The sequence below is a fragment of the Sus scrofa genome, chromosome 12, assembly GCF_000003025.6.
Source record: "Sus scrofa isolate TJ Tabasco breed Duroc chromosome 12, Sscrofa11.1, whole genome shotgun sequence".
NCBI lineage: Eukaryota > Metazoa > Chordata > Mammalia > Artiodactyla > Suidae > Sus > Sus scrofa.
Window position 1 is genome coordinate 56,299,205 of NC_010454.4, and position 27,419 is coordinate 56,326,623.

Here is a 27,419-nt window from a genome sequence, read left to right on the forward strand (position 1 = left end):
CCTGTTTATGACCTTCGATGTTTGCTGCCTTTCCTGTAAGTTTTGTAGCGTGAGGAAATCAGAGGCTGAAGTCTAATGGGATTGGCTGTCTCTTCACACGTTTTACTAAATGTTTGAGATAATGACTCATATGCAAGTATAAGAAATAACAGAGGTATCCTTCTGCCCCGTTTGCCCCAGTGGTCACATCTGGCTTTCCTGTACCACAGCGTTATCTCCAGGAAGCTGACATTGGTACAGTCCTCTCTTATTTCACCGGTTTTTCACGTATCTGTGTGCGTGGTGTAGTTTTATCACATGCGAAGATTCATGCAATCACCACCACAGTCAAGATCCAGAAAATCCCACCTGCTGTGTATGTCGCCCCATCATAGAAACAGCTTCCTCCTTCCCCAAATCCTAATGCCTGGCAACCACTAATCTCTTCTCTATTTGTATAATTTTGTCATTTCAAGGATGTTATACAAATGGACTTATACAGTGTGTAATCTTTGGGGACGGGCTTGCTCATTCAGCGTAACCCCCCAGAGATCCATCCAAGTTGATTTACTTTGTAACAAAAGCCCAACACTTAATCATTTATATGCATGCTGTCCTCTTCAAAGGAGTCATCTTGGGAAATTCAAGGCTAAGTTTGCTCATGCTGCCATTGCCCAAAATGGTTTTTTAACTTTTTTTTTTTTCAGTCTACAGCTATTCTTTTTTTTTTTTTTTTTGTCTTTTCAGGGCCACATCCACAGCATATGGAGGTTCTCAGCCTAGGGGTCGAATCAGAGCTTAGCCACCACCACAGCCACAGCATTGCCAGATCCAATCCATGTCTGAGACCTACACCACAGCTCACAGCAACGCTGGATCTTTAATGCACTGAGCAAGGCCAGGGGTCCAACCTGCATCCTCATAGATCCTTGTCAGATTCGTTTCTGCTGAACCACGACTGGAATTGCTACAGCTATTCTTTTAATCATCTTTAAGTCTACATCGAAATCAGGCCACCAAGCTTTTTCTGCACAGGGCCACATAGCAAATATTTAGGACTTAAGGGCCACACTCTGTCACAACTACTCAGCTCTGCTAAAGTCACACATAATAGGTAAGCAAGTGGAAATAGCTGAGTTCCAATAAAACTTTATTTATAACACAGATGGTGGGCCAGATTGTCCCTGCAAGCCAAAGTTTGCTGATCCCTGATCTAAATAATAAAGATGTGATTTGATTTTTTGTTTTTTGTTTTTTGGAGTTTTTTTTTTTTTTTTTTTTTTTTTTTTTTTGTTTTTTAGGGCTGCACCTGCAGGATATGGAAATTCCCAGGCTAGAGGTCAAATCAGAGCTGCAGCTGCCAGCCTATTTCACAGCCAGAACAATGTCAGATACAAGCTGAGACTGCACCCCACCACAGCTCACAACATCAGATCCTTAACCCACTGAGGAAGGCCAGGGATCGAACCCACATTTCATGGTTACTAATCAGTTTTTTTAATCACTGAGCCACAATGGGAACTCCTGATTTTTATATATTAACTTCATTTGTCATTCTGAACCCAATGTGGCAAATGAGAAGGGGAACAATATATATTGGGAAAGAAACAAGGGGGAACTCCATTCACAACAGCAACCCAAATCATAAAGTTACAAAATGCCTAAAAATAATTATAATCGGTGCAGAGCATCTGTGTGGAAACCATCAGCTTTTCCAGGCTGTATAAGATAAGATATGAATGAATGAACTCAATCTAGAGTAAGCACTGTCCAAAAGAAATAGAATGCACATCAAGTGTGTCACTTCAGTTTTTCTAGTAACCACATTAAAAATGCAAAATGAAAAAAAAATGAAATCAATGAAAGTAATTTATTTATTTATTTAATTTATTTATTTTTTTGTCTTTTTTGCTATTTCTTTGGGCCGCTCCCCGGCATATGGAGGTTCCCAGGCTAGGGATCGAATCGGAGTTGTAGCCCCCAGCCTACGCAGAGCCACAGCAACTCGGGATCTGAGCCGCGTCTGTGACCTACACTTCAGCTCACAGCAATGCCGGATCGTTAACCCACTGAGCAAGGCAGGGATCGAACCCGCAACCTCATGGTTCCTAGTCGGATTCGTTAACCACTGCGCCACGACGGAACTCCTGAAAGTAATTTTAATAATGTATTTTCTTTAACCCAGTACAGCCAAAATTTATCATTCTAATAAGTAATTGTTATAAAAATTATTCACGAGATATTTTATATTTTTCTCCTAAGTCTGAATTCCGGTGTGTTATTTTTTTTGCACTTACAATACATCTTGATTCAGATGCTAAATCTGAGTTCCCGTCGTGGCGCAGTGGTTAACGAATCCGACTAGGAACCATGAGGTTGCGGGTTCGGTCCCTGCCCTTGCTCAGTGGGTTAACGATCCGGCATTGCCGTGAGCTGAGGTGTAGGTGCAGACGCGGCTCGGATCCCATGTTGCTGTGGCCTGGCTAGGCTGGTGGCTACAGCTCCGATTGACCCCTAGCCTGGGAACTCATATGCCGCGGGAGCGGCCCAAGAAATGGCAAAAAGACAAAAAAAAAGTCAGATGCTAAATCTTCATTAGAAATGCTTGATTTGAATTATATTTTATAAAATTTAGAGTTATAACCGTTGACTCATACACCCAAGTTGTTCATACAAAAGTTCTCCAGTTTCTACAAGTTCCCGCTGCGGCACAGCAGGATCATCAGCATCTCTGCAGCTCCAGGATGCAGGTTCAGTCCTTGGCCTGGCGCAGTGGGTTAAAGGATCTGGCCATTGCTGAAGTTGCAGCGTAGGTTGCACCCGTGCCTCAGATCTGATCCCTGACCTGGGAACTCCGTATGTCTCCAGGCAGCCAAAAAGAAAAAAAAAAAATAATAAGTGATAAAAAGTTCTCCAGTTTCTAAGTTTAAGTTTAGAAATAATTAAAATTAACAAAAAAATAAGAAATAAGTTAAAATTTGTTAAAAAATAAACATAAGAAAAAATCAACTATGCAAAAAGAATAAATTGTTAGATTTTTAAATATATAAATAAAATTCAATAGAAATAATCCTATTCTTCAGTCGCACTGGCCACATAACATTCGCCTAGTTACTCACAGGTGGCCAGGGGCTACCTTGTTGGAAGTACAGCCCCAGAGCTTGAGAATAATCAGAGTCTGATGCCCTAGGGGAAAACAAGTTTTGGAAAGCAGTTCTGAATGAGCCACCTACAGAACTGAGCAACGATGGAGGCGGATCATCAGACTCTGGAATCAGCACTCCTAGGTTCAAGTTCGAGTTTGAGCGTATGTGGCCTCTCACATTTTATCTTACTCCTCTGAGCCTTTGTTTCTTTTTCCGCAGTGTGGTCCTCAGAATTCCTCCCTCACAGGGACATGTCAGACACATAAACGTTCAATGAACGGAAGACGGTAATGGTTACGGTTATGGCTGCTGTACCTGGCTCCTAGGACTGCCATAGCGAAGAGCCACAAGCTGGGTGGCTTAAGAAGGCAGACATGATTTCCCAGAGTTCTGGAGGCTAGAAGTCTGAAATTAAGGTGTCTTAAGGAAGGTCTTGCCCCCTCCAAAGCCTCAGGGAGAGGGTCCTTTCTTCCTCGTCCAGCGTCTGGTAGCCGCAGGCATTGCTTGTGCCCAGACCACTCCAATCTCTGCCTCCACTCCCACGGTCTTTACCTGGCCATCTTCCCTCTGTGTGGTCCTGTCTTTTCTCGTAAGAGCATCAGTCACATAGGATTAGGACCCACCTCCCGATTGCCTCTGAACTGGATCACATCTATTTCCAAGTAAGGTCACATTCGCATATCTTCAGCCTGTCTTTCTGAGGGACCTGACTCACCTTATCACGATTATCATGATTAATTACTCAGCTATAAGGTATGTATGTGCTGTGGTTGATCTGGGTTGTGCTTGACAGAATTTGTCCAGAGAAGGAAGATTTGAGGGCCTGTGAGCGCACACCTGCGCCAAGTCCCGCGGCCTCTCTCTGTGTTCTCCCGCAAAGCCCTCTGCAGCCAAAGTCACAAAGAATAAGTGATTCCATAGCACTCTTTTCTGCTTTCATTTTACGTAGCTCAACTCAAAAGCCGCTGTGCAATTTGATTCCGTTCCTCTTTTCACAAAATGGATTGTTTGGTTTGCTCTGCTTTGCTTCACTTTGCTTTTTTGTTTTGTTTTGCGGGCTAAACTCATCTGGCTGTTAGAAGCTTTTACAAATGAGCAACGCTTTCTCTCTCCCTCTCTCTCACCCTCTCTCTCTCTCTGAGTTTAGTTATGTGGAGCAGCAAAGTCCAGCCCCTTCAAATTCCAGTATAGTACAGGATGTGAGCAGGTGAACACCGGGCAGTGTGTGGTCGCTGGCAGCTTTGACACATGATCTTTTTAAGTGTTCAGTTGGATTTTAGCCTAAAGAAACAAAAGAAGCATCATTGAATAGGACCCAATGAAACAAAAAATGTTTTAAACATTCTTTCTGATGAGGAGGATTGGATTGCCTTGTTTCCCCCAGAAGAACTAACAAGCAGGTGATGAATGAAATCTTTGTGATAAAATACTGCCGTTATGAGCCTCGTCTGTAAGGATGTTTAAGGTCTCATCACACGCTGAACTTTCAGGCAATGGGGCATGTTCTCTTCTTCATTAGCAAATCTCATCTGTGGTACCCGGCGTTGCCATCCTTTGAAAAGGCCCCTCACTACCTCTCCAGCTGCCAATTTAGCACAGTTGTACTTTGCTACACAGTCCAATGTAATTAGGTTAATTAGTCATTTCCATTTAGCTTATTAGAAGGCCAGAAATCCCTTTCCCTCGTTTGGAAGATTAAATGTTGCAATTGTGTTCGGCCCAGAGCTCCAAGAAAGGGCGCTTCAGGCCCAGCCGTGGCAGCTGGGAGCCCTGCTCGGTGTAATTTCCCCAACTTTGTGGTGACACCAGAGGGGGTAATGGGGCTGCAGGAGGGTTAATGGTGATGCCAGCTGGGAAGCGGGGTGAAGTGACTGCCTGGAAGAAGATGAAAGTTCGCTCCTCGGCACAGAGAGAAATAATTACCGCAGCTGCAGCTTTCCTGAGCCCGTCAAGGGCCCTCCTGCTGGCTGCCCAGATGTCAAACTTTACAGGCTTCCTAAGTGCCAGGCAGCCTGCGAGGCCCGAGGCACACAGAGACGGCTCGGAAAGTTCTTGCCCACAGGGAACTCACAGTCTTGTGGAGTAACAGACCCGCACACCAGCCACTGCAGTTCAGTAACTAGGAGCCCTTGGAGCCCAGGCAGGCGCTTTCGAATCTCCAGAGCGCTTGTAGCTGCATGAGAGTAGTAACCCCGCAGACACCGTATGAGACCCTCTTGGCCTCATCTTCCAAATCAGAAAAATCAAAGCCCACGAAGGTTTAAATCAGGCTCCAAGTCGGAAGAGGCTCCTCAGAGGTGGCACTAGGACCCGAACTTTTGTCTCCTGGTGTCTCTTCCCCTCCCCCACGCCACTCCACAGCACAGGTGGCAGGTGAGCTCCTGCTCTGTGTGGTCAGGGTGAAGTTGAGGTCTCAGAGCCCACGTGAAAGCCCATGTCCTGAAGACAGGACGTGTGTTCACCCACACGGGAAAGAAGCCTGGGCGAGCCCAGGTCAGTGTGCGTGTCCTTCTCCAGCCTGACCTTGTCCTGTCGCCTGTAGGCTCCTCCACTGCAGTCGCATCCTGCCCCTCACCCCGTACTCCAGACTTGGGCGCCATGGACCCTTCCCCACGAGGGCCTCTCTACCGCTCCCTGTCTACCAAGGCCTCCCTCATCTCTTGCTCTTTAACCTAGACTGTAAGCTCCTTGAAGCCACGTGTATTTTTTTCTTTGGCCTTGTTTTACTAAGTTCCTGGCATACAGTAGGCGTCCAGTAAATATCTAATGAATGATTGATTTCACGTAACAGGAATGTATGGTCCCTAAAATTCCCATCATTGCAGTAAGTGCTTTAGACACAGGATACCTTTTGGTCTCTTTGGAGAGACACTCACGAGCAGAGGAAATCGTGGGAAGTCTGCAGGGAAGTGAGTAGCCGAGTGATGTTTCTGTGGGTGCTCGGAAGAAGCAGCGTGGCCCCCATCCAAAGTATGGTTCTGACGTCCAGACTGGTGATGCCTCACACATACCTGCAAGGTATGAGTGGGTTTATGACTCACAGAGTGAGCCTTTCTGGGCAGAGCAGGGGAGCTCTCAAGGAGACCATCAATGGCCAGAGAGAGCCAAGGAAGGGGGTCCCTTGGGGTTGTATGGTAGTTGGGGAGTGGGGCAGAGGCTTACAGGATACAGCTTCCTTTCAGCATCAAAGGAGGGAGAAGCCAGTCTTCCCTATCAGCTTCCCCAGCGTGAGGCAGAAGTGGAGGAGCCAGGATAAGGCTTAAAAGCCATCAGCAGTCACGCATCCAAAAAGTGAATCAATCTTCTTATTAAATACCCCAACTCTGTGAGTAGTTCTAAGTGGTCCACCCTAGAAGGATGGAAGGGCTTGTGTGTTGAGGTCAGAGAGGATGAACGTGAAGGGGTGGCTGATTTGGGGCTGGACTTTAACGAGGTGTAGAACCTTAACAAATGCTAACGACCAGCCCAAGAAAAGAAAGGAGTGGACTTTGGCAGAGAAGAGAACAGGACTGTCCCCCCCGTCGTGAAAGCAGTGTGAACAAGGCACTGAGCCGGGAAGGCACCTGACACGTCTCCAGGGTTGAGGGCAGATGGGCGTGGCCAGAGGAAGGACGTAGGCTACCTGCTTAGCTGGGCCGGTTGGAGGGAAGTCTTAATGAAGAGATTTGATTCACACGTGATGCGTTTGGACTTAATCCTCATGGAAGCCGGTGATACCTGGAAATTTCAGAGGTGGTATTAACACAGTCAATGACCACAGAGACATTTTAGGAGAGGAATTGACAGGCGTTGACAGCAGAGGGAGCATAGCTATGAAAGGGAGGTGTCAGAGACTTCACGTGCCTGGGATCCGAGACCAGAAAACTCACTGCATCCCCTCTTGTCCCTCTTCCCATGTGACCCCCTCCAGGCCAGTGCTGCTGCATCTCTACTGCAGACTGTTTCCCAAATGCTGTATTTGCTAAACCTCGCCTATTACTAGGGCAGCTTGCTGAGGGTGAGCTGATCAAAATCCTTCCTCTTCCTTGAGTTTACCTGGGGGGAGATTCAAGTCTCCAAAAGAGTATAAGTGAGACAGGATTATGTCCAGAATGCCATCCCCGGCCCCAACACAATGCACATGACCGCTTTCTGGAGAAATTGCATTTCAGAGCAAGACTCTGTGAAATTTTTCAGGCGCTTTCATCAATGGACGAATTCAGCAATCTGGATCGGGACATTGAGGGATCTGCCAAGAGCTGGAAAAAGTTTGTGGAATCCGAATGCCCAGAGAAGGAGAAGTTCCCCCAGGAGTGGAAGAACAAGACAGCCCTGCAGCGCCTCTGCATGATACGAGCCCTGCGGCCTGACCGGATGGCCTACGCCATGCGGTAGGGCTGGGATATCGAGGACGCCTGGGCAGGCCAGGGTAGTCTCCGCAGGGTGGGACTAGCAGGGGTGAGCACAAAGGCCCCACGGTTATAGTCGGGGGGAGCCTCAGTACCCAACATCCGCAATCCCATGAGGCCCACTGCTCTGTGTTCACCATGGTTTTTTGTTTTTTGTTTTTTGTCTTTTTAGGGCCACACTCATAGCATATGGAGGTTCCCAGGCTAGGGATCTAATCGGAGCTGTAGCCGCCAGCCACAGCCACACCATATCCTAGCCGCATCTTCGACCTACACCATAGCTCATGGCAACACGAGATCCTTAACCCACTGAACGAGGCCAGGCATCAAACCCACAACCTCACGGTTCCCAAATCAGATTCGTTTCCGCTGCGCCATGACGGGAACTCCGACTGTGTATATTTAAATATCTAAGTGGACTATTTGGAAAGAGGTGCTCATTAATATCAGCCTTGAGAGGGGTGCCGAGCACATCTGAAGTGGCAGGAGATGGTGGGATCTGGAGAACAGATGGAACCATCACCCTTGGCAGGAAGAACAGCCTTTTCATCCCAGAGAAGATAGAGGTGGGGGTGTCGTTGGCGTGGTAGAAGCATGGCAGACAGTTGGGAAGGGTCTTGTCTAATGACTTCTCCTTCCTCCGACAAGCAAGAATCAAGATCACTGTTGAATTTCTGTGAAAAGGGAGGTGGCAGGGTTGGAGATTTGAGTGCAGAAGGTTTGAAATAGGGTTTGTGAAAAATGGAAGAAGGCTGAACAGGGAAACTCAAAGAACTCCAAGTGGCATCAAGGACCCCCCTAGTTAAGACGCTGCCTTTGCAGCGGCACCAGTCTTCACCACAGGATGATCTGCTGCAGCAGCAGCAGCATCCAGTAGCTCCAGTGTTGACTCAGAGTTAAGTTGATCCAGAGCATGTGTCATTCCAAGTTTCTCTCTTGGAATAAGAGTTAGGCAAGTGATGTGTGAGGTGCTGACAAAAGAGCGATTAGAAGTCACAGGCCAGGCAAGCTGTAGAGACAGCAGATTAGCAGTTGCCTGGGGCTGGACTATAGGAATGGGAATTCTCTGAATAGGCATGAAAAATCTTTTTGGTAGGATTAAAATGTTCTAAAACTGGATTATGATGAAGAGTATATAATTCAGTGAATTTATTAAAAATTATTGTATAATTAAAAAATGGGTAAATTTTATGGTATATCAATTGTACTTCAAGAAAATTATTTAAAAAAAAAACAACCAAAGGTCGTTCCCATTATGGTGCAGCAGGTCAAGGATCCAGCATTGTCTGTGCAGCATCTCGGCTCACTGCTGAGGCACAGATTCAATCCCTGGCCTTGCGCAGTGGGTTAAGGATCCGGCATAGGTCGCAGACCGGCTTGGATCTGGTGTTTCTGTGGCATAGGTTGGCAGCTACAGATCCAATTTGACACCTAGCCTGGGAACTTCTGTATGCCTCTGGAGTAGCCCTAAAAGAGTTAAAAAAAAAAAAAAAGACAAAGAATGAGTAAAGTAAGGGTAAATTACTAAGAGAACTGTAAGGATAAAAGGTTTTGGTTGGAGAGTGGGATGTTTTCATTTATGGTTCCAGACATAGAAAAGGTTCCCAAGAAATGGCAGGGATGCCAGTGCAGCCATGGAATCAGGTGGCTGAAGTGAAGAATGGAAGACTGTTAAGAATCTAGAGCATCGGTGTTCGTTGTCGCTGCAGCAGCTCGGGTTCCTGCTGTGGTGTGATGGAAAAAAAAAAAAGAAGAATCTAGAGGATTATCCCCATGGATGCTGATGTCTCTCGGGCTCGTGGGGAGACAATCCATGGTCCAAGTGATCAGTGAACAAGTGGAGTGACCACAGGAGCAGGGGTAGGGGTGACACAGCTGGGGCAAGTGAGCCTCCGCGTAGCCACACGAGGAGGGAAGAAAGGGTTTAAAAGAAGCAGTTGTCCAGGAGCAGGCCCATGAGCCCAGCTCCCAATCCTGAGGATGAGCCCAGCTGAGAAAGCCACAGGGAAGAGTGTCCCTGGGGGAGTGTTTAGGCCAAGAGTTGGACTGAGTGGTCACTGAGTGGTTGCAGCTGCAAGGGCTTGCTTAGCCTGACGTGGGACACAGGAAAAGGCACTCCGGTAAGTGGAGCAAGGTGGAAGGACACACAGAGGCTGATAGAACGTGAGGGAATGGGAGGCTGGAGGGCCTTAAATCATGGGTAGGGAGGGAGGGCCCCAGGGTGTGAAGTAGGGAGCATTTAGCTGCCTGCAGGCTTTCAGGAGGCATTGGTCCTGGCAGTCTTCTGATGGGTGGTGGACTACCAGGCATCCTGGCTCCCGGAGGAGTCAGCGGTGGCCTGGTGGGTGGGGATTCGGAAGGAGCCCTGATCCAGGTGAGCAGGTGCACAACCAGCAGCACAGGCTGTGAGTGTTGGCTTCTTAAGTGGGTTTGGTGTTGGTCCTAGCTCTGTAACCACCAAGCCCGTGACCTTGAATGCCTTTCCAATTCTACAGACCTCTGTTCCTCAAGTGTTACTATCCTGTGACTGGCAGACATACATGTGCCTTTTTTTCTGGCAGAGATTTTATTGAGGAGAAGTTAGGAAGCAAATATGTGGTGGGAAGAGCCCTGGACTTCGCAGCCTCATTTGAAGAATCAGGACCAGCCACTCCCATGTTCTTCATCCTGTCTCCAGGGGTGGACCCTCTGAAGGACGTGGAAAATCAAGGTGAGAAAACCTCCCCTTGGAGACCCAGGCTCTGTCAGTCTGCATCTGTCAGTCTGCATCTGTCAGTTTCTCTTTTCCTGATTCACGGCTTAGGTTGCACTGCTTGGTGTTTGCTCACCGGCCATAGAGAAATCAGGGTCATTGCGGAAACAACACCAGGGGACCATCACCATCAAAAGGACGGCTCTGGGCTCTAAAGTAGAATCCGCCGTAGCAGGTTCATGGGGAGACCTTTGCCCCCCCTTCCCCTTACTGTAGTTGGGGCAATTATTCTGAAGTACAAGGGCAGTCCTTTTGTGGACTCCTATTGTCCTCAGAATAGACGCCAAAGTCCTTAACAGGGTCTGAGCTTACAGGGAGCTCTGTCCTCCAGTCTCTCCATGTTTCTCTAGCCTACTTTCCATTATTAGTTTCCTCTTGCTGCTGCAACAAAGTGTCACAAAGTTAGAAACTTAAAATAACGCTAATTATTACTTTACAGTTCTGGAGGTCAAAAATCACAAATGGGACTTGCTCTCTCCCACTTTTGCTCATAAGGACCCCTATGATCTTATCAGGCCCACTTGGATCATCGAGGGTAATCTCCCCATCTTGGGGTCTTTGATTTAATCACATCTGTAGAGCTCCCTTTGCATATAAAGTCACATATATTTAGGGATTCAGAAATGAGGACGCGGACATCTTTGGGAGCTCAAAATGCCGTTTCCATGTCCCTACTTTCCTCTTTTTCACGCTACGTAGAAGCCATTCCATTCTCCCAAGTGTTCTGTTTCCCCTCTGGCATGCCCTTCTACACATCCTTCAGATACCAGTTTCATTGTCACCACCTCCAGGAAGTCCTCCTTGACTTCTAAAATGCTAGGTTTCCCTCCCATGTGCTCGTAGGGCACCCTCCTATCTGCATAACACATGTAATTATCTAGTGACCACCATGTCCTCATATAGGAGGGAGAGCTCCCTGGGACGAGATGTCCTTCTCACCACAGCACCCCCAGTTCCTAGCTCTGTGCTTTTCACCTGAGCAGCACTCAGTAAGTAAACGTGTCAAATGAAGTAATGAGCAAATAAATGACTGATCAGAACCGTCAGACTAGTAAAACTACAGCCCGTTGCAAAGTTAGATACTCAGCTGGTTTTTATAGATCCAGGTCTTGGAGTTCCCATCGTGGCGCAGTGGTTAACGAATCCGACTAGGAACCATGAGGTTGCGGGTTCGGTCCCTGCCCTTGCTCAGTGGGTCAAGGATCCGGCGTTGCCATGAGCTGTGGTGTAGGTTGCAGCCGCGGCTCGGATCCTGTGTTGCTGTGGCTCTGGCGTAGGCCAGCGGCCACAGCTCTGATTGGACCCCTAGCCTGGGAACATCCATATGCCGCGGGAGCAGCCCAAAGAAATAGCAAAAAGACAAAAAAAAAAAAAAAAAGCTGGCTGAGATTTCAATAGAAATCACATTGAATATGTAGATCAATCTAGGGAGTATTGTTGTCTTAACGATATTAAGTCTTCTGCACCTTCAACATAGAGTGTCTTTCCATTTGTTTAGTTCCTCTTTAATTTCTTCTAACAATATTTTGTAGTTTTTGGTGTACATGTCTTGCATTTCTTTAAATTTATTTCAAAGTATTTTATTCTTTTTTGATGCTGTTGTAAGTGGAACTTTTTTTTTTAACTTTTTAGGGCCGCACTGGAGGCATATGAAAGTTCCCAGGTTAGGGGTTGAATTGGAACTGCAGCTGCCGACCACAGTCATAGCCACAGCAATGCAGGAACCAAGCCATATCTGCAACCTACACCACAGCTCATGACAACACCAGATCCTTAGCCCACTGAGTGAGGCCAGAGATGGAACCTGCATCCTCATGGATGCTAGTCAGATTCGTTTCTGCTGCGCCACAATGGGAACTCCCTGGAATTATTTCTTTAATTTCACTTTTGGAATGTTCATTGTTAGTGATTTTTGTATTATATATTAATCATCTATCCTGAAACCTTGCTAAACTTGTTTACTAATTATAATAATTTTTTAAGGAATTTCTTAGGATTTTCTAGATGCAAGGTTATGTCCTACGAATAGAGATAGTTTTACTTCTTCCTTTCCAATCTAGATGCCTTTTTATTTCTTTTTTTTTAAACATAATTGCCCCGGCAAAAACTTCTAGTACAATGTTAAATAGAAATGCCAAGTTTGGATATCCTTGTCTTATTCCTGATCTTAGGGGGAAATCATTCCATCTTTACCATTAAATATGATGTTAGCTGTAGGATTTTTGTAGATGCCTTTTACAGACTGAGGAAGTTGCCTTCTCTTCCTGGTTTGTTGACTTTTTTCTTTAGTCATGAAATGGTGTTGGATTTTGGCAAATGCTTTTTCTGCATCCCTTGATATGATAGTATCATTTGTCCTTTATTCTGTTCATATACTATATTAATTAATTAATTGGCTTTTAGAAGTTAAACCTATCTTGCGTTCTTGGGATCCCACTCGGTCCTGGTGTTCAATCCTTTTTACGAATTATTTGATTCAATTTGGTAATACTTTTGTCAAGGATTTTTACATCTATATTCATGAGGAATGTTGACCTGTTGTTTTCTTTCCTTATAATGTTTTTATCCGGTTTGAGTATCAGGATAAAACTAGTAATCTATACATCAGAGGGAGTTGGGAAGTGTTCCTTCCTCTTCAGTTTTTTGGGGGAAGATTTTGTGAAATATTCGTATTAATTCTTCATGGATGTTTGGTAGAATTCAGTGGTGAAGCCACTTGGGCCTGAGCTTTACTTAATGGGAGGTTTTAAAATTACTAATTCAATCACTTCACTTGTTATAGCTCTATTCAGATTTTCTATTTCTCCTGAGTCAGTTTCAGTAATGTGTTTTTTCTTAGGAATTTGTCCCTTTCATCTAAATTATCTAATTTGTTGGCAAATACTTCCCAATTTTGGTATCTACATTAAAATGTCTAGTTCCTCTGTTGGCTATGTAATTTTAAATACTATTAGTAAAACTTAATTTTTTTCCCATAAGTCTTAGGGAATTTCAGCTATGCTTTTATTTACATGGTCAAGGATAAACATATATTTATTCTATTCTGTTACCATAATTAATTTTACTCAGATTTAGCCTATGGGTTAATTATAATATTTGAAAACCAACGCATACCATGTATGTCATAATTGAATGAAATCCACTCCAGTTATTCACTGAAGAGGCGAGTGAATGTCCTAGGATTACATTTCCTTCTTTATGGACCCAGTAATCTCTTGGGATCTCTCAGAGAAGAATGTTATCAGCATAGAGACTCAAAGTCTTTTACATTCCCGATTGGGAGTTCCCGTCGTGGTACGCTGGAAACCAACGTGACTGGGATCCATGAGGACGAAAGTCTGATCCCTGGCCTCGCTCCGTGGGTTAAGGATCAGGCATTGCTGTGAGCTGTGGTGCAGGTCGCAGACGCGGCTCGGATCTGGCATGGCTGTGGCTGTGGTGCAGGCCGGCAACTACAGTTCCAATTCAGCCCCTAGCTTGGGAACCTCCATATGCCATGGGTACAGCCCTGAAAAAGCAAAAATAAAAAATAAAATAAATTTCAGTTTGATTCATATTTAGATGATGATTTTTCTTAGACAGCTTTTGGTTTTTCCTGGAGTTGCTATATGCCTTTTCCTGGTTCTTAAGAGATACATGCTGCCTCTACCATTATTACTAATATCTCGTACTTTTTATCCATTGTATGTATGGAATGAAATCCACTTTATTATTCTAGAAAATGACCTACCCAAAGCCCACTTACATCCTGTTCTCAAAAAGATAAATTGCGCTTTAGCTTCCCAGGGAACTGTCATTCTGGTACTTACTTTCTTTATATTCTAGCTGAGTTCTACTCTCTTTGTAGCTCATGTCTTTTATTTTAGTTTTGCTGGCACAAGTCATCAGAAAAAATCACAGGAAGTAAAATTGTTGAATCCTTGGGTGTCTAAAAAGACTTCAGTTTTACCCATACACTTATTTGATAGTTCTTCGAGGTCCAAAATGATTTTTTTTTTTTTTTTTTTTACCCAGAATGTGCTCAGTTGTCTTTTAGAATTCAGTTGTATCCCTGTGAGGCCATATGCTGGTAGGACGCTATTCCTCCCTTGTTTCTTTGCTAGTGACATGTGTTTATTCCCTGGAAATGCCAGGATCATCTCTCTACCTGTGTTCTGAACTTTCGGGAGCTGTGTTAGGTGTGAGTCTTTTCCATTCTCCTGCCCAGCACTCAGCATGCTATTTCATCTCTGGAAATTTTGCCCTATTGTTTTTGGTAAATATCCCTGCCATTCACCAAGCTGCTCATGCCCCAAACCTGGGACTCAAACCACCCCCAGACACCTCCTCCACCACCCACCATATTTAGTCCTATTGATTCTGTCTCTAATTATTTCTGTCCTCACTGGGCCTCCCTCGTCTGAGTCACCACAGGCGCTCCCTAGACTGTCACAAAAACCTCCGAATTCATCCCTGATTTCTCCCTGTGCCTGCAGGCTTTTGCTCCTCTGCAGCTGAACTCATCCCGTTCATCTCAGGTCTGATTGTACCCCTCTCCTGCACCAGGCTCTCTCGTGGCTCCCTTTGTAGTTAAGGCAAAATCCAGAACCATTGTGTGGCCTCTGTGCCGTGTTCGGCCTGGCCTTTCTGTCCACCTCGGATCTCACCTTCCCCCAGACTCACTCTCCTCCAGCCACGTGCTGCTTTCAGATCCTCCATCGTGAGCCCTCCTGACCCAGGGCCTTTTCACAAGCGACTCCTTTGATCTGAAACGCTTCTCCCCACTCTTCAGTCCAGGGCCTGCTCATCCTGCTTGTGTCAGTATCTCCTGACCTTCCCCCCAAAAGATCACTTCGTCCCCTGTACACCTATGTCTGCTTCAGAACATTTAATACAATTCTACCTAAGCCCTTCTTTTATAATTTTAACTTATGTTTGCCTGCCTGTTTGTCACTAAGATCCTTGAGGTCAAGGCCCATGGCATCTTGCTCATCATTTTCTTACCAGTGCCTAAAAGCTTAACTAGCATGGGGGGCGGGGGCGGGGGGGGGAGGCAGATATCAATTGAATGAATTAACACACAAATGAATGACTGAACAACATAAGAACTGTTGTCATTGCCAAGTTATTCCTGACTTTCACTTTTTTATAGAGTTGTGTTGCTTCTGTCCCCTGGACGTTTTATTTCTCTCATATTGACAAACATAGTCTCTTCATTTGTGCTCCGTATTTTCCTTTTTGGAGATTTTCACATACCCTATTTATGAGCAATTTCCTTCTGTTCTTTGTCAATTGACCTCCAGCTGTTCCATCACGTTCCTGGGAGCTTTCTGTCATTTCAGGCACGCTGACCCGTCCCTGAACCGTTTCGGTTATTTGGCTCTGAATACATCATCTCAGCCCTGCCCTGGGATTCATCTTAATGCCTGTTTCCTTACTAGAGGCAACCTTGCTGTTGATCAGCTAGAGGTTCCTGCAGCACCTGTGCCTCTTCCTCCCTCCCTGTCTTCTCTGACGGCCTGACCCATTTTCTCATGCACACGTTTAGAACATGTCCTCTGATGACACCACGGGTTCCATGTCGTGGAGCTCATCATTTTGCCTGATGGACTCCCATTCTTAAGTTTGGAATCCACCTGACCGACTCAAATACTTTCCCCTACTTCCCCAGCCCCCGCTCACTAAGGAAGCCCACTGTCTCTTTGCTCGGGTGGGGTCTGTACAGCAGTGCGCGGATTTACTCTCACAAAACTGGGCAGCCTTTCCCAGGATTCCTGCTCTGAGCGCCTGCATCTGTCTACCCCGATACTGAGTAGGGCTTTAAAACCCTGGGAGTCAGAGGGAAGACTGTTCTGTTCCTCCATTCTCACTCCACCCCTGTTCCCAAAACGCATGAACCCACAGGCAGACAAAAGTCTTTATGTGTTTCTGGGAATTCTCCTAGCTGCTGAAGCTCATCCACTGACCCTTGATTAAGAGTCTAAGCTTCTGGGGTCTCTTAATCTCCTCCAGGATTTTCCCTCCTCAACAATTTTGAAGAAGGGGAAGAAAATTCCATCCACTTTTCTTGTCTCTGTTGAAACACCACCTGCCGCCATCTACCCGCACGGCATCCCTTCTTCCCCTTGAAGATGAACCCTCTAAACTGCTTTCATTTTTCCCTCCCTCCCCCTTGGCTTGTCACCTTCTTCCTGAGTGAGCCTCACTTCCTTAGGTGCATGTTTATCATCTAAAAGCACTTACCCATTGTTGCCAATCACCCCAATCCCTTCCTCTAAGGGTTACTGTGAGGATAAAAATGAAATCTCAGATGTGCAAAGGCCCTGAAACATTAACATGTGGTAGCATTGTGTGGCCTTATAATGACGAGGACGACTCGTCTGTTCTTTGAGGCAGCTCCGTCTGCTTCTTGCTTTATGCCCTTTTGTCACCTGTGTTCAAAGCACAGCATTGTCTTTGGCCTTCACAACAGAGGCCCTCCCCTTTCCAAAGGCCTCTTCCCCGTCCTTCTTTCCCTTGACATGCGTGGTCTTGCTCGGCTCCACCCCCCTTCATCCAATTACCTGGCTTGGACTAAGTGAATCCCGTTACTTCTGTTATCTGCTCCCTTTGCCTCCCCTGCCTCCTCCCTCTCTTTCCAATGTGCTGCTCAGAACGATGAGCTCACTGAGGTTTTTGCCGGCCTGCTGCCAGGTGTGTTCAAAGAAACAGCTTTCAGGTCCATGTCCTTGCTGGGAGATTATCAACACTCTGCCTAGAGTTTCTTTTTCATTGTTCCTGAGCCCATTCTCTTTCTCTTAAGCATCAGTTGAAGGCTGGCTAGGGTGGAGCAGGTACGGTCTTTGGGCGCAGCCTCAAGGTCGGCAGCGTATGGTTTCCATGTGGAGAGACTCATCTGCTCACGTGCTAGGGAGCTCGGAGGACACTCCCCCCCCCCACGGAGCTGGGGCTGTGCAGGGAAGGAGATGGAACAGGAACGTGCCTAGATGCAGAAGAACGGCAGTCACGAGAAGGGGTTTTCTCAGTGGGGGGAGCAGTAGAGAGTGAAGCAAGCTGCTGAGAATAAGAAGGTTTGGCCCGCTAGGAAGTTGGGAGGGAGAGGGGGAACGGGCAGTGTAGGCAGCTTCTGGATGCACGGAAAGACCGCCTAGATGCTCGCGAGACTGAGAGTCATTGCTCTGCGCTGGCCCTGATTCACCAAGCACAGTCTTTTTCTCTTGTGTTAATGCTCAGATTTGTCCAGGGTTGAGGTTTTACGAACATTGGGTGATACAGATGTAGAATGGACAACAGAGGGAAGGATTTTATAAAATCGTGGCTCAAATTAGGGATTGTTTGGCCTGTATTAAAATAGGAGGGGAATAAAGATCAAGATCAGAAAAAAATACAAAAAATGGGCGGAAGATCTAAACAGACAGTTCTCCAAAAAAGACATACAGATGGCCAAAAAAAAACACATGAAAAGATGTTCAGCGTCACTCATTATTAGAGAAATGCCAATCAAAACCACGATGAGGTACCACCTTACACCAGCCAGAACGGCCATCATCCCGAAGTCTACAAACCATCAGTGCTGGAGAAGGTGTGGAGAAAAAGGAACCCTAGTACACTGTTGGTGGGATTGTAAATTGGTGCAACCACTGTGGAAAGCAGTATGGAGATGCCTCAGAAAACTAAACATAGAACTCCCATCTGATCCAGCAACCCCACTCCTAGGCATCTATCCAGAGAAAACCACGACTCGCAAAGACACATGTAGTCCAATGTTCATTGCAGCACTATTTGTAGTAGCCAAGACATGGAAACAACCTCAATGTCCATCAACAGAGGAGTGGATCCAGAAGATGTGGTACATATACACAATGGAATATTACTCTGCCATCAAAAAGAACGAAATACCAGCATTTTTAGCAACCTGGATGGACCTAGAAACTATCATGCTAAGTGAAGTCAGCCATACAATGAGACACCAACATCAAATGCTTTCACTGACATGTGGAATCTGAAAAAAGGACAGACGAAACTTCTTTGCAGAACAGATGCTGACTCACAGACAGTGAAAAACTTTAGGTCTCCAGAGGAGAGAGTTTGGGGGGTGGGGGGATGTGCTTGGGCTGTGGGATGGAAATCCTGTGAAATCAGATTGTTATGATCATTATACAACTACAGATGTGATAAATTCATTTGAGTAATAAAAAAATGAAAAAAAATCAGAAAAAAATAGAGGCTCCAGTGGACTGGACGTTGCGGAGGCAGAATGACCTGTGAGGGGTGAGCGCTGCAGGAAGGGCTGTGGAGAGTCATCATGAAAGGACCGTGTCAGACTCGGGCTAGTTCCCAGTGAGGACAACGGCCAGTGCGGCCACAGGGAGTGAGTAGCAGAAACGACGTTCTTCGGCGATGAGGAAGCGGGAGGCTGGGGGTCGGCTGGGGGTCGGCTGAGTCGTCTAGAGTGACACTGAAGTCCATCGAGAAAGAGACGAAGCAGAAAATACGGAAGATTCTACACCAAGTTCCAGAGCCCTTCCTGACAATGACTCTCACTGGGAAGCTGGTAGAAGGCAGAAAACATAAAAACTAGTAGGCACTCTAGCCAATGGCACAGGCTTTAAAGGAGAAAGGTGTTTTATACAGGCGTGGAGAAGGAAGGGCCAGCAGGTCACGGAGAAATCTAGAAAACCGTTCCCCTTCCTCCTAGCCCCAGGGGTGTGGGGCGCTAGGAAGAGGGCCACGGAAGTTAGAATATCCTCAAAGAGACTGGAGTTCAAGGTCACACAGCTGCCACGATGTCCGAGGAGGTTTACTGTGGGGCAGGGTCCCTGGGGACACAGTGGTGCAGGGAAGGACGAACAGAAAGGAGAGATGCCTTAGAGGCAGTGGGGCTGAGGGCACCGAAGCCGTAGCACAATGTATTCAAACTAATCTTTATTTAAGCTTCTCTTTTCCTATATCCTTTGTTTGAGAATAAAGAAAAGAAATAGGCTCTTTTGTGAGCAGAAATGTCAGCGAGGCTATCGAATAATCCCAGCACTCTTATCCTGGTATTTTCTCTGGAATAAGTTGTTTATATTCCTGGTTCCAAAGCTGACATCCAATCTATTGCCAGCTAGGATTTATAGAGTTTAATAAGGGCATTTCTGGGGTTCATCTCGGTTGAATCTATAATAACTATTCCTCAGTACGAGAAGTCATCATCTTGTTCTGAGTCACCCAGTTAAAGAAGACACTCTAGGTTTCTTTTTTTTAGTGTTTAAAAAGCACATCCAATATTGACAGTGCTCATTAAATTTTCTTGCACAAGTATCCAATTGCATCTTCCATTTTAGTTCCCTTGAAACGAAATATTGTAAGTACAGACTATTCTTTCCGTCTCTCTCTCTCTTTTTTTTTTTTTTTTTTTTTTTGGTCTTTTTTTTTTTTTTAAGGCTGCACTCGCAGCACACGGAGGTTCCCAGGCTAGGGGTGGAATCAGAACTGCAGCTGCCGGCGTACACCACAGCCACAGCAACACAGGATCCGAGCCACATCTGCGACCTACACCACAGCTCTCGGCAACACCGGACCCTTAACCCAGTGAATGAGAACAGGAACCAAACTCGCATCCTCATGGGTACTGGTCGGGTTTGTTAACCCCTGAACCACGATAGGAACTCCTCTTTTTCTCTGTTCAGTTTCTCTTTTCTCTTGTGTACCTCGCCTTCTTAGAAAAATTGCTCAGCAATTCCTTCACAGTGTAACATGTTTTTATGATGCTTTGGTCTAAGGAATAGTGTGTAATTTCTCTGAACTTTACTGAGTTGGGCTAATAGCTGATGTCCAGGCAGAACTGATCCCCTGTATTAAGGTTATTTTTCAGTGCAAAGGTTTTCTTGGGCTTGCAGAGCTAATCTTGAGCACTGGCTTCGCTCCACGACACAGGTGTGACACGCGCATTCCTGCAGCTACTCCCTTGCACCGTTTCCCACAGTGAGACACAGAGCATTCACACCTACACACCCAAGCCCCCCTCGTCTTGCCTCCTGCCACCCTTCAGCCTAATTCATGCAAAATGACAAGAGTGAAGGTTCCATGTGATGGGAATAACAGGCGGAGGTTAATACGGTGTCAAGTACAGGGAGCCACGACTCCCTGAACCCTGCCTCTGTTGAGCACACAAAGTCCCAAGGAAAATATAGATTCAGGGGACAAAGCAAGCTGGACCAGGCCACACCCACACACTTGTGACCCTTCGATGACGGTGACCTGATGCCTAGTTTTCAGGTGGGAGATGCACCGAAGAGCAGCTGCATTCTGCCCACCTTGGGGATTAAGTGAGGAGAGGGAGGAGAAGCGCTTCTATTGGGGACCCCCACCCCTGAAGGAAGAGGGTCAGCGCCCGAGGTCAGGCACCTGTGCTGAGGAAGGACACGGAGCTGTGCGTGGCCTTTGAACCCTCAACAACCCAGATCGCCCAACCTAAGAGGTGATAGCGACAACTCTCTACTCTTTTCAGGAAAAAAGCTCGGATACACTTTCAACAACCGGAACTTTCACAACGTGTCTTTGGGGCAGGGGCAGGAGGTGGTGGCTGAGGCCGCGCTGGACCTGGCTGCCAAGAAGGGTCACTGGGTTATTTTGCAGGTACGCCCCTTCTGCCCAGATCGCCCCCCTTCCTGTCTGGACTCCCACAGACCTCTGGGCCGCCTTTCCTTCCAGGCCCTCGTCCCCTGACTTCCCGCTCTCCCCATGTGCCCTGCTCCTCTCCCCTCCCCATCCCACCCCAACCATTTGCCTCCCCCCCCACCCCCGCCACCGGCTCCCGCCACTTTCTCTGGCTTAGATCACTCCACCCACAGAAGGACACACGCTCAGGAAGTCGGGACTTTTCAGGCTGCCAATCCTCCATGCATTCCAGGGGACTGTTCTGCTCCGCCTCTCTGTTCTGTCACACGTTGCATGCTCGTCATTACCTGTGTGACTAGAACGTCACATGTGTAACTAGAACTTGGTCTCTTCGTTGAGAGTTGATGTTGGCGTCTGGAGATCTGGAACACCTACTGCCGAGTTTCATGAAACACAGGAAGTAAAGGCGCCCTCTGCTAGCATGGCCTGGCCTCTTATTCCTGCTTTATGCAGCTTGCATGGATGCTGGCACCGTGGCAGAGCAAGCATCTCTCCTATAACACCCTCCAACCTCCAGCTACACAGAAGTGATTGCTTATATGGCCATGTCTTCTCTGCATTTTCCTTATTTGCCTCCACACCCAGCACACTACCGTGAAGGCCGTAGAGGCTCAGCCAAAGCCTGCCAGGTGAATCCGTGAGAAACTCAGTGATGGGAAGGACCAGTGGAAAAGCCAGTCTCGCCCTCCCGTCTGGCTTTGATTACCAAGAGCTTCCACTGTCCACTTCATCCTTAATCACCCCATTACTGGTTTGGAGCCTCACTGCAGAGGGATCCACTGTTCCCTGGGGCTCCTTCTCCAGAAATAGTGGGGATCTCAGGAGAAAGAAGAGGGACTGGAGGTGGGGTGGGGGACGGTCCCTGCTTCCTCCCACTGGATCAGCCTGGTGCTGGCCTCCCCAACCTTCTCAGGCTTGTTTGCCAAAGAGACCCCTTCTGGGCACTGGTGCCCTCGGGAACCCAGCGTTCAGACAGTGAGCAGAGAGTTTCCTCCCCTGCACCCACCGCCACCCTGGACCCCGCATCTCTCCGATGGGGCTTCTGAGAGCACGCGAGGTTTACACTCAGATGGGGGGATTCCTGAAGCCGTGGCTGAGTTTCTCACAGTCTCGCGGAGCCCTGGCTCTCCAGGCACCCACCGACTCTCCACTGCCAGGGAGTGATTATAACCTGAATTCTTTCATGCAACAAATTGTCATTTCAGCAACCACTACTCACTCTTGTGTAGCATCTCACAGTACACAAAGCCCTTTCAAATCCATTACCTTTGATTCTTTGCAGCAACCCTGTGAAATAAGTATGGCAAATATTATTATTATTTCTCCTTTCATTGGAGAGAAAGTAGCACTCAGAGACCAGATTGCTGGGGCCCTAGTGCTGGGCTTGGTGCCGATCTGTGTATTTAAGGCTCTGCTAGCAGGCTTCCTCAAATATTTATCAAGGAGCTTTCATCTATCCATCATAATGAAACATATTGCAATGAAGCAAAGTGACTAACCTCACTGAAGTGAAAATGCGTTCTGCAAGGTAGTGCTAAGAAATAAGTGTAGTGTAGATGGACAGACAGACAGATAGGAATCGCCTGGGGAAGGAGAAGGGCTCAAAGGCCAGCCGAGGAGCTTGGGCTTAGAGCAGGAGCCTTCCCTGTGTGGGCACAGCAAGGTCCCAGTGTGTTTTAGGAAGATAAGTTTGGCAACAATTAGCAGAATGGTTTGGGGAGGGGGAGAGAGGAAGGAAAGCCAGCTAGAAGGAGTGTAGATGAGTGCTTTTCAAATGTTAACACGCATACAAATCACTGAAGGGTCTTATTAAAATGCACTAACTCAGTAAGTCTGAGTCACGCCCACAGGCATGCACGCTCCCAGGTAGTGCCACCATTGCTGGCCCATGGGCTCCAGTTTTGAGTAGCAAAGGTTCAAAACACCCAGGTGTCAGATACGGGGATCTGGAGCTGGAATGTAACCACCGCTCAGACCCTGGAAGGGTGGACCCCAGACCCGCAGCATCAGCATCACCCGAGAACTTGTTAGAAATGCAAGTTCTCAGGCCCCACTCTGGATGAACTACATCAACCACCCTGGGCTAGAGCCCAAGAGTCTTTGTTTCCACAAGCCCTCTAGGGGATTCCAGTGTCTGGTCAGGTTTGAGATCCTTGTGCTGGAGACTTAGGACCTTGAGGGATAGGATTCAGTTGCAGGACGCAAGGGGTCCCCATTACTGGGAACCTCAAGACTCATGCTGAGATGTGACTTCTTTGATGCTCCTGGAGCTGCCTTCCTGATAACTGTTTAAGCAGATGCCTGCATTGGGCGGGGGGGTCCTTCCTTCCCACCAGAACATCCACCTGGTAGCCAAGTGGCTCGGTACCCTGGAGAAGAAGCTGGAGGAGCACAGTGAGAACAGCCACCCAGAATTCAGGGTCTTCATCAGTGCCGAGCCCGCACCCTCCCCTGAGGGCCACATCATCCCCCAGGGCATCCTGGAGAACTCCATTAAAATCACCAGCGAGCCGCCCACAGGCATGCACGCCAACCTGCACAAGGCCCTGGACAACTTCACTCAGGTACAGCCCTGGGGGCGGGGAGAAGGGCACCTGCATTAAGAGGGCTGACCCACCTGGTGGGAAAGAGCGCCCCGCTGGGGCCGGGGAGGGGCGGGTGCCAGCGGGCTGTGGGCAGTGCCAGTGTGGGCAAAATGCCTTCCCTTCACATGTGACCTCCACCCCGTGCCCTCCGAGTGCAGCTCCCAATCCCCAGGTACACCTGGGGGAGCCGAGCTTAGCGCCTTTCTTTGTCAAGAGGTGGAGGGGAGACCGCTCCGCCCATGGACGTGCTAAACAGTCCAAGACGGAGGAGCACAACGCGCTGTAGACCTAAGTGACACGATGCGCTGGTCACACACGTTCGGGCCGAACCTGCTGTCTCCAAGCAGGGGAAGGGGCCCTCGTTTAGGTGCTAGCAGCAGACATCTCCGTGGATCTTAAGCATCGAGGGTGTGAATTCCCCAAGCATCGAAGAGTGGGGATCTGGACGTGGAATGTAACCGAGTGTCAGACTCATAACGTGTGGCCTCCACATCACCTGGGACCTTGTTAGAAATGCAAGTTCTCAGGCTCCCACCCCAGACCAACTGACTCAAACACGCCGGGTAAGGCCCCAGAGGGTTCTGTCACACGGGCCACCGGGCCACCGTGGGAACACTCTGCTACAGGGCAGCTCGAATATCAAGGTGTGGGGTCCAAACGCAGGCGGCTACGTGACCGGGATTCCCCTTACCGTGCGGAGGGTCTGTTTAAAGCCAAGGCCAGGCCCACGGGCCACCGGCTCCATGCATCTTCTCAGGAAGGCATCTTTTCTGGTTGCTTCTTCTTTGGGGAGTCTGCCTCCCTGGGAAAGAGTATACGAGGGTGTGAAGGCCGGAGGATGGGGCCACAGGCCACCTGCGGTCCATCTGCCACACCAGCCTTGGTGGAGTCCAAGGGTGAGGATCTAGGGTCTGTCCTCTCTGACTCCATCTTGCCAGACCACCAGTGGGTCTCTTGCTTCACGGAACCCATGCTAAACTCACAAGTTCCAGATGGGTCATGCAGGTGACCTGAAAGATGCCGTCCAGCGGGACAGCATTCTGGTTAGTCCACTATAACCCGCCAGGACCAGCAGCCCCTTTGGGGTTGAACTTAAAATGAGATGAAGCCCGTTTGGCAGCAGAGTCTCAGAAGATTTCACTGAGTGTTTGATGTGCTTGCTCTTGGCATCGGAGTGAAGCAGCCAACTTGGAGAGAAGCTTCAGAAAGTTCCGAGAAGCTGAGCTTATCTGGTCTCCTCCTTTTCCGCTCACCTTCCCAACCCAGCTCCAAAACGCCCACGTAATCTGAAGCCCGGAGAATGGGGGAGCATGACCAGAGACTCAGGGTATTTGAGCTTACTGGGTTTTGTTACCTGCTCACTGCAGCGTGGGGAGAAGGCAAGGTGCCTTCTTGTTCAGGGGCATTTCTTTCTTTCTTATTTTTTTATTTTTTCCAAAATAGGTTGCCTCTTAGGGACTCTATACCAGAGGTCAGAACTTCTCAATTTTCTAGATTTTTATATTCCATACAGGGGAAATACACATTCTTAAGTTTGAAATCTACAGACTTCTTTACAGGAGGTTGTAGCTAGTTCCAAGCAAAGACATTTTTGGTGTGAGACGGCAGAGGGGCCGTACCTCAACTGAGAGATGGACAAGCAAGAGACAGTGTATCCGTGCCCTGGAGCCATGGCTGGCAGTAAAGGCCAGGTGCCAGTGCCTGCTGTGACGGGGTAAACCTCAAGACATGAGGCTAAGTGAAAGCAGTCAGGCACAAACCTTCTCCTCCTGTGTGGCTCCATCTACACGAAATGGCCAGCATGGGCAGGTCTCTAGAGGCAGAAAGTAGATGGGGGGTGCCTCGGGCTGGGCTGGGAATGTGGGGGAGTGGAGAGCGGTTTCTCTTCGGGGTGATTAAAGAGTCTAAAGCCAGGCGGTGGCGACGACCACCTGACTCTGCAAACGAGCTAAAACCAGGGAGGTGTGTCGTCAGCTCCCCAAACCCGCGGCCCGAGAATCCTGTCTGCGTGCTCGTCGGCTGAAGACTCTTCTCGCCTGCAACTCACCAGAAAAAAATGGGAGATGAAAAGGCCTCGGGGAGCGCCACAGAGTGAATGCACGAAACACCGCGGAGCCGTCCCCTTAGACCGTGAGGACGGCCACTTTTATGATATGTGTATATTTTACCATCGTTTTTAAAATTAACAGCTGAGGGTGGGAAGATCTCAGGATGCAGCCCCCTGCTCTGGTGAAGGATGCAGCAGCAGGGGGGCCCTGGCCTTGTGCCCGGAGAGTCCCAGACCGGGGCCAGGGAAGGAGGCAGCTGCCGCTTCACACCTTACAGCTCCTAGTAATCCGCATTATAGACGGAGCCTGGGCAGGGTTATTATCACCTGCAGCCACGCCTGGCTTCCTCGTCTCTGCCTCCGCATGAGCCCTGTCCTTGGGCTTGTGTCCCTGCAAGGCAACGTCCAGTCTTGGTTATCAAGCGTCCCAAATGATGCTGGCTTTTCCTGGTTCCGCTGTCCCTCAGTGGTTGGTGTTCGGGCCATTGATCGCTCTTCCGAAACTCATCCTGAGGGACGGGGATAGATTCTGAGGAGCTGCACTGTTCACGAGAGTTTTAACTGCTCCGCTCGGCACAGGCGCCTGGATCACACCCGCGACGAGCCACCCTCTTCCTTCAGAGCCGTGTTTTAATCATTTAAGGGACAGACTGCAGAACTGAGCTCTTCTTATCCCTGCTGCCCTGATGCTGTGCCGTTCAGGGGTGATTATTTCATTCTGACTTGCATTCGCCTGTGCCCCCGTCAGCCAGCTTCAGAGTGCGATGTCTTGCCTTCCTGCTCGAAGGCCTTTTTTCAGCAGGTTTTTTCAGATGTGTCCGAGGAGGCAAAGGAAGCCCCTACAGGTCTGCAGAGAACCGCTCCGTCCAAAACACAGTTAGCAGGTTCTTACTTGCACGTGGTGGTGACTTTGTCCTCGCCGCCACCTCTGACCTTTCACATCAGTGCCTTCATGGCCAACATGATCCCCATCCAAGGTGCCATAGGGACCCCCCACAAATCCAGAAAGAGAGAGACTGTCACAGGTTCTCCATGGGAAAGTCAGACCTACCAGAAGCTTCATCTCTCCTGTCTCCTCTGCTTCCCTCCCCCCGTGAGCCAAGTCCAAGGACCACTTCTTAGAAGAAATGCCAGGACTGAACCAGTCCAGTGTGTGCGAGCCTTGAAAGGGCCTCTCCTGAGCTCCAGCGGCAGCATCCTGCTCCTTGCTGAACAGAGAGGCTCCCATCCCGAGGAATTGTCTAGCGCCAAAGACTCCAGGGTTCTCGTCCTCACAGCCCTGCAAAATGCAGCTTCCTCGCCCACCATCCTCACCCCCCCCTTAAAATCTAAGCACAGCTCCATGGACTCCCTCTGGACTCCCTCATGCTTCTCGCCTCTTTCCCTCCCTCCCGTCTTTCATCCTCTCCTCCAGAGCCACGCCATTTCCCCACCTTATGCTCTGCAGCCGGGACCCCGTGGAGCTCTTGCTTCTGCAGCCACGTGCTGCTCACCCCTGCTCAGAAGGTGACAGAAGGTGAAGGGCACAGCATCCCTCAGTGCTTGTGGCTCCGATTCCCACCCTCCCCTGGCAGATGGGGGCACCAGCAGTAATTACACCTACTGAGGTTCCATGCTGGGCAGGAAGCACACGGCAGGAAGGAGCGAAATCAGGGCCGATGCTGCGGGAGCGCCGAGTGAGGTTAACATGACAAACACCGCACTTGCATGGCACACCACCCCGATTTCCATGAGCTACGCCTGGGAGCCTAGTGAGCACGTCCCTATGCGCCGTCTTTAACCGTAAACCAGACCCATCACGAGCTGAATCTAAGCCTTAGCTCTGATTCTAAACTAATGCCCGGCCTCTGCAAGGCCCCCTCAAACCCAGTTCCATGCCTG

At 48.3% G+C, this 27,419-nt stretch overlaps 1 protein-coding gene across 10 annotated transcripts in view; it reads left to right on the forward strand.

Moving 5' to 3' along the window:
* DNAH9 (dynein axonemal heavy chain 9) overlaps positions 1–27,419 on the forward strand; it is a 321,249-nt gene that overhangs the window by 254,126 nt on the left and 39,704 nt on the right. For all 10 annotated transcript variants that reach the window (XR_002337370.1, XR_002337369.1, XM_021067888.1 and 7 more), the window contains 4 exons: positions 7,302–7,495; positions 10,075–10,223; positions 20,737–20,864; positions 23,243–23,470. Coding sequence is in view for 8 of the 10 variants with exons in the window: in XM_021067888.1 (XP_020923547.1) it covers positions 7,302–7,495; positions 10,075–10,223; positions 20,737–20,864; positions 23,243–23,470 (699 nt within the window). In the remaining 2 variants the exon portion in view is untranslated. The remainder of the gene's footprint in view (positions 1–7,301; positions 7,496–10,074; positions 10,224–20,736; positions 20,865–23,242; positions 23,471–27,419) is intronic.